Below are 7,445 nucleotides of genomic sequence, written 5' to 3'. Positions count from 1 at the left end.
CAAGAGATCTCATCTAAGCAACTTAACTGCATACCTTAAAGCTCTAGAACAAAAAGAATCAAACACACCCAAGAGTAGTAGAAGGCAGAAAAGCATCAAAATCAAAGCAGATATCAATCAATTAGAAACAAATAACACACACACACACACACACACACACACACACACAATAATCACGAATCTGTAAGCTGTCAAAAAGATAGACAAACCCATAGCCAAACAAACTGAAATACATAGAGACAACATTCAAATTAACAAAATCAGAAATGAAAAGGAGACATATCAATAAACAATGAGGAAATTCAAAGAATCATTAGGTCTTACTTCAAAAGCTTGAATTCCAGAAAACTGGAAAATATAAATAAAATGGATAATTTTCTAGGTAGATATCATTTACCGAAGTTGAATCAAGATCTTGTAAACTATGCAAACAGTCCCATAACACCAAAGGAAAGAGAAGCAATGCAGTTATTAAAATTCTCCTAACCCCCCCCAAAATGTCACCCAGACTGAGATGCTTTTAGTGCTGAATTGTACCAAACTTGCAAAGAAGAGCTAATACTGATACTTCTCAAACTATTACACCAAATAGAAAGGGAAAAAACAACCTAATTAATTCTATGAGGCCACTGTCAGCCTGATACCTAAACCACATCAAGGGTCAACAAAGAATTTCAGTCCAACTTTGCTTATGAACATCTATGCAAATATACTCAACAAAGTTCTCGCAGAGTACGTGCAAAACATTTTTTACCATGATCAAGTGGGCTTCATCCCAGAGATGCAGGGATTGTCCAATATTCAAAGATCCATCAATGATATCTACAATATAAACAAACTTAAAGAAAAAAATCAAGTGACCATCTCATTAGATGCTGAAAATCCTTTGACAAAAATAGAACACCACTTCTTATTAAAGGTCTTGGAGAGATCAGGAATTCAAGGTACAGACCTAAGCATAATAAATGCAATATACAGCAAGCCAATGGCCAACATAAAATTGAATGGAGAGAAATTTAAAGCTAACCAACTAAAATGAGGGACAAAGAAGGTTGCCCACTTTCTTCGTATCTCTTCCATTTAATACTTGCTCTACCTATAGTAATAAGACAACAAAAGGAGATCTAGAGGATTCAAGTTGGAAAGGAAGAAATCAAGGTATCTCTATTTGAGGATGATATGATAACATACATAAGTGAACCCCAAAATTCTACCAGAGAGCTCCTAGAGCTGATAAAAGACTTTAGCAAAGTGACTGCATATAAAATTAACTCACACAATTCAGAAGCCCTCCATTATACAAGTGATATATGAACTGAGAAAGAAATCAGAGAAACAGCACTCTACATGATATCTACAAATAATATAAAATACATTGGTGTAACTCACCAAACAAGTTAAAGATCTATATGACAAGAACTTCAAGTCCTTGAAGAAAAAAAATAACTGAAGAAAATATTATAAGATCTCCCATGCCCATGAAAATGATCATTTTACCAAAAGTGATCTACAGATTCAATGCAATTCCCATCAAAATTCCAAAACATTTTTTACAGACTTTGAAAGAGCAATTTAGCCTGGAGCCGGCGCAGGCAGCGAAGCAATGGCCTTGAGGTTGCTGAGACTTGTCCCGGCGTCGGCGTCCGCGCGCGGCCTCGCGGCCGGAGCCCAGCGCGTGGGACGAATTCATACCAGTGTGCACTGCAAGCTGAGGTACGGGCTTTTGGCTTCCATTCTCGGTGATAAGACAACCAAAAAGCTGCATGAGTACAGCCGAGTGATAACAGTAGATGGCAACATATGCTCTGGGAAAAACAAGCTCGCAAGGGACATCGCAGAGCAGCTAGGCATGAAGCACTATCCGGAAGCAGGGATACAGTACTCAAGCAGCACCACGGGTGACGGAAGGCCCCTCGACATAGAGTTTAGTGGCAGCTGTAGTTTAGAGAAATTTTATGACGATCCCAAAAGCAACGACGGCAACAGCTACCGCCTACAGTCCTGGCTTTATGCCAGCCGCCTCCTGCAGTACTCAGACGCCCTGGAGCACCTCTTGAGCACAGGACAAGGTGTGGTCTTGGAGCGTTCCATCTACAGTGACTTTGTCTTCCTGGAGGCAATGTACAACCGGGGCTTCATCCGAAAGCAGTGTGTGGACCACTATAATGAAATTAAGCGGCTTACTCTTCCAGAGTACCTGCCATCACATGCAGTCATCTATATCGATGTGCCTGTGTCAGAAATACAGAGCAGGATCCAGAAGAAAGGAGATCCACATGAAATGAAGGTCACCTCTGCCTATCTCCAGGACATCGAGGATGCCTACAAGAAAACCTTCCTCCCACAAATGAGTGAGATATGCGAGGTGTTGATGTACAGTTCCTGGGAAGCTGAAGACTCAACCAAGGTGGTAGAGGACATTGAGTACCTTAACTACAACAAAGGACCTTGGCTTAAACAGGATGATCGGACCTTTCACAACCTGCGAATGCTGGTCCAGGATAAGAGAGAAGTGCTGAATTACACGACTGTCCCGGTTTACCTCCCAGAAATCACTATTGGAGCTCATCAGGGTAGCCGGATCTACGACAGCTTCAGAGAGCTGCCAGGCCGCAAGTACGCCCCTGGGTACAATGCCGATGTGGGTGACAAGTGGATCTGGCTGAAGTGAATGGTGGCCTCTGCCAGGCTGTGTCACAGCTACGAAGAAGTCTGCTCTGCCCAACTCTATGAACTCCAAAGCTTTACAAGACAACAGGAAAAAAGCAAATGATCAAGAAATTGCCAGAAAAAAGTGATCTAACAAAAAGAGTCTGCCCTATGCCTACTCAGAGTTTGAAGAATCAACTTCCATTGACAAGGTTCTGGAACCTTCTAGCGTTTGGAATCATCTGGGGGAAAACAAAACAAAGCTGGTCTGCTGAAAGCCCAGCTCCCACTGGAAGCCCTGTGTCCCAGTGCTGTTTCCTTGAGCTCTTCCAACTTGAAGAAATAAAGCCGGCTCTGTAGCCCCTCACCCTGTGTCTGAGTGGCACACACGTGCCTGGGGGCTGAGGATGCTCAGCCCTGCGCCCCCCAGCCCTGCCTTGCAGTTTGGGTCACTCACACAGTGCTGAAGCGTTTTTTTTCTGAAGCATTTGTTCTTTTAACAGCACATTAGAGCAAAACGGGAAAGAAGAATGACCATAGACTAGCAGAACCTCGTCTTAGAGCAGGCTCATTCCTGGCCGCCCTCGGGGCTCCCTGCTCTTGTCTCTGAAGCACAAGCTGAATATAGAATGTGGGTACACATGCTCTTATCAAACATGAGGGTGCCAGTCCCAAGTGGAAAGAGCAGTGGCATCTAATTGTTCACCTGAGGAGGAGTCCTTAGGAGCTGGTGTCATCTGCATTGCTGTTCAGGAGCTGCTTTAAGTTGTCTGTCCTAAGCTGCGAGTCTGTACCGCGAATCCTGCTGTGGCTGCTCCGAGCACGTGTAACTTACATTTAACTTAATTAAAAGTTAATAAAAAAAAGAAAGAGCAATTTACAACTTCATATGGAAAAACAAAAATCCCAGGATAGTTAAAACAATCCTGAACAGTAAACGAACTTCTGGAGGTACCACCATTCCTGATCTCAAGCTGCTATACAAAGCAAAAGTGATAACAACTTCGTGATTTTGGGATAGAAACAGACAGGTTGGTCAATGGAATCAAAGCAAAGACTCAGAAATAAACCCACACACCTATAGACCTATTATTTTTGACCAAGAAGCCAAAACCATACAGTGGAAAAAGGAAAGTATCTTCAACAAATGGTGCTGGTCTAATGGATGCCTGTATGTAGGAGTGTGCAAATAGATTCACATTTATCTCTCTGCACAAAACTCAAGACCAAATGGATCAAGGATCTCAACATAAAACCAGATACACAAGTCATAGGAGGCAGAGCAAGGAAGGGAACTTGATGGGAGAGGGAATTGGGAGGGGAAAAGAGAGTAATCAGAATCAGGTTATGGAGAGAGAGGAGAGAAAGCCAGAGTGACAGAAGAAAGAATGGGGTGCCTGGGGTGGGGAGCTGTGGGGAATCTCTAGGCAGCCTCAGAGACCTGAGATGGGGGAGGCTCTCAGGAGTCACAGCAGGTGACCTTAGATAAGATGCCTAACATAGAACATAAAACCAGAAGAGGTCACCTCCTTTGCCTGGTGGAATGCCCACCACAAAACTTTCAACTGAAAACTTGTTCTGTCTCAAAGCAGTGTACTGACAAAAAGGGAACAGACACTGGAGGAATTGCCAAGCAGTAAGTGGACCAGTTTGAGACCCATCTCATGTATAAGCACCAATCTCTGACACTATCATTGGTACTCTGTTATGATTGCAGACAGGAGTCTAGCACAACTGTCCTTTAAGAGACTCTACCCAGCAGCTGATTGAAACCAATGCATTTACCCACAGCCAAACATTGGACAGAGGTGGGAGACTCTTGTAGAAGAGCTGGAGGAAGGACTGAAGGACCTGAAGAGGATGAGAATTCTACAGAAAGACCAACAAAGTCAACTAACCTGGTCCCTTGGTAGATCACAGAGACGGAGTCACCAACCAAATAGCATGCACAAGCCGGACTGAGGCTGCATACATGCTGGACCAAATAACATACACATGCCGGACGCAGGTCTACTTTGTCTGCTGCAGTGGAAGCAGATATAGCTAATCTTACAGATACTTGACACACCAGCATGGAGGGAATACCAAGGGGGCCTCCCAGAGGAGAAAAGAAGGGTAGATGGAGGTAGGAAGTCTGGGAGAGAGGACTGGGAGTGGAGACAGCATTTCAGATGTAAATAAATGAATTAAGTAAAAATATGAATGGGAAAAGAAAATACATATAGTTCCAGTAATTATGTGTGTGTGTTTATATTTATGTGAAACTTAGAAAAATTTTATAAAACTTGTTCAAAACTCAATTATTTTGGAAGTTTTTTGTTGTGACCTCCTTCGGTCTTTTGCTTCTTCACTGTTGTTTTCAAGTTTAATTCTTTGACTGAAATAAATCTCTATCTCCCATGTGTGGTGACTATTAAATGGAACAATTGATTGCTGCTGTATGTTCCACTAATGAGGCGTAAGAAATTCTCTCTCCTGTCACTTCGCCACAGCTGACTTAATTCACACTGCATAAATGAACACCTGAAAACAAACCAGTGTCAGTCTGTATTAATATGTAGCAGTCTGCAGATTATAGTTAACACAACCGGAAATGTATTTGCTGGTGAAAAGTGAAGATTAAAAAAATGATGAATTTCTGAGAATTGTATTTTCATGACAACCTCTCAGGGAAGTAAAAATGGAAGATAGTCTGGTAAAGTGGAAAGAACTCAGGGTGAAGCACCAGACTAGGGTCTGAATACCACATTTATACCTCTTCAGGTTATGTGAACATGACGGGATACTTGATCTCCCGGGGACCTAAACATCTATCTGTAATGCAGAATCTGTTTCCCAGTAGCATCAGGATTTTTGAGGCTATAAGCAGTACGATTTCCAGTATATGTAGGAAAAAGAGTATTTTACAGAATATAGGAATTAGAATGTCAAATTTCCAAATATTTGTAGGATATAATGTATAAAGAAGAGAGGGTTTTGCTGTTTATTAAAACTCGTTCCATGACAAAACTAGGACCTGAGATTCAGAGTAGCTTTTATAGACAAAATGGCTGACTGCTACGACTTTGCAACATGATGTGCCTTAGAGACATTGTCCTGGTACATCCCAGATTTTTTGTTCTACTGGCACTATGTTAGGTTATTAAGAAGTATTGATTGTCTCACTGCAACTCTTAAGTACTACTTGCAGACATCTGAAGGTTGGAATATGTTTCATTAGACACCCTGCATTACACCATTGGTAAAGGGAAGCAAAGCTCTGCAAAATCTCTCAACCTAGTCCCCTAACTTGGTTTAGAATAAGGTAAGTTTTCCACACAATATTTTGCTAAGCATATGTCTAAAGATGTCTCAGTGGACCATTTCTCTACATGTAGATTAATATCTATGCTGGCCATATGATTCACTATTGTTCTGGTATAAGGCATCAGAGTTTGTTTGTTTGTTTGTTTGGTGGTGGTTTGTTTGCATTTGGTTTTTGCAAGTTCCCTAATAAAACCAGTTCTTGTTAGAGAATATTTAGGATAATCCAGTTGTATATTATTTGTGGAATAAACAGAAGATTCAGTCCCAGACTACCTTCTGTACTTTGAATTCACTTTAGTTTTTCCATGGGAAGTCTTATCAGTGGTGTGAGTAAGATGCTCTACAAACCATGGTTAAGGTTATAATAAAAACATAGCTTTAGAATACCTACCACCAACCTCTTTCTCAGGTAGACATTTGTGTTTTCTATATGTCAAGTAGATAGACAAAATTATTTGTATACATGTAACATAAAAGTAGAGGCAAAATTGCCGAGAGGAACAAGATTATGAGGGGAAGAAGGTGAGAAAGAGGTTGGTATTAGTTATTGTAAAGACATCAGAGTTTAAGAAGCAAAAGTACTGTGTAAAAAGTTTTATGAGAAGCCAAGTGAGAACTCCCATATTAACTATGCTGAATAGTTACACAACAATTTTTCACCATCTCAGACCATCTACACACAGAGACATATACCACAAGCCAGGGGGACAGGGAGGGGGAGAGGAAGGAGAGGGGGGAAGAGGGGGGCAAGATCTCATATAGATCAGGCTGTGTTTTAATTCACTAAGGAAACAAACATTATTTATACTGTTCATTGTTAACTACACTGTCTGTCTGTCTACATAACGACTTACCTACCACCCATCTATCTATCTATCTATCTATCTATCTATCTATCTATCTATCTACCTACCTATTATCTATCAATCTATCTATCATCTGTCTATCTACCTATATTTTGCACAATCTTAAAGCTTCCTCATCTCAACCCATCCAAGTTCAGAGATATTGACAGTTACATCCAAAGAAAAGATCATTATCTGTTGGGTAACTGAAAAAAGAAAGCAGTCATGTAAAAATGTGGCTGGCAAAGTCTGAAAGAATAGTTTCATCCTGACCCTGCATTCTGGATCATGCCCCAGTAGTATTTCTTTGCTTAAGGCAAAGGAGGCCAGTCTTCATATTATTCCTTGATAGCTACTTGCCAAGAACGTCCTGCCCAGTGCTATGAATAGGAGCTACAGCATTCAAAGACAGGTAGATAGTTGTCAGCAGGCAGATCATCTCCTGTCCCAGCTATCTGAGGAAAAAAAGCCAAGTATATGTTCTCAGGAAAGTAAAAGTAAACAAAAGCTGGAAAATAAAAACAGGTAAAAAAAACTTTAAAAGCATTTAGTTGGTACCCACACTATTTACATACCTCCGACACATGTTCCAGTGCTAAAACATGAAGATACACACAAAATAATGTATATATTTATATGTGTAGA

The 7,445-nt window shown here is 41.0% G+C and overlaps 1 protein-coding gene across 1 annotated transcript; it reads left to right on the top strand.

The window, feature by feature from the left end:
* Positions 1 to 1,582: 1,582 nt before the first annotated feature.
* On the top strand, positions 1,583 to 3,016 carry Ndufa10l1 (NADH dehydrogenase (ubiquinone) 1 alpha subcomplex 10-like 1). The gene has a single exon (NM_182671.2). It carries the CDS (start codon positions 1,604 to 1,606, stop codon positions 2,669 to 2,671), a length of 1,068 nt encoding a protein of 355 aa, NP_872612.1. The 5' UTR covers positions 1,583 to 1,603; the 3' UTR covers positions 2,672 to 3,016.
* The last annotated feature ends 4,429 nt before the right edge of the window (positions 3,017 to 7,445 follow it).

The sequence above is a fragment of the Rattus norvegicus genome, chromosome 6, assembly GCF_021556685.1.
Source record: "Rattus norvegicus strain SHRSP/BbbUtx chromosome 6, alternate assembly SHRSP_T2T, whole genome shotgun sequence".
Classification (NCBI taxonomy): Eukaryota; Metazoa; Chordata; class Mammalia; order Rodentia; family Muridae; genus Rattus; species Rattus norvegicus.
Note: the sequence above shows the minus strand (reverse complement) of the source record. Positions and strands in the feature narration are given on the sequence as shown.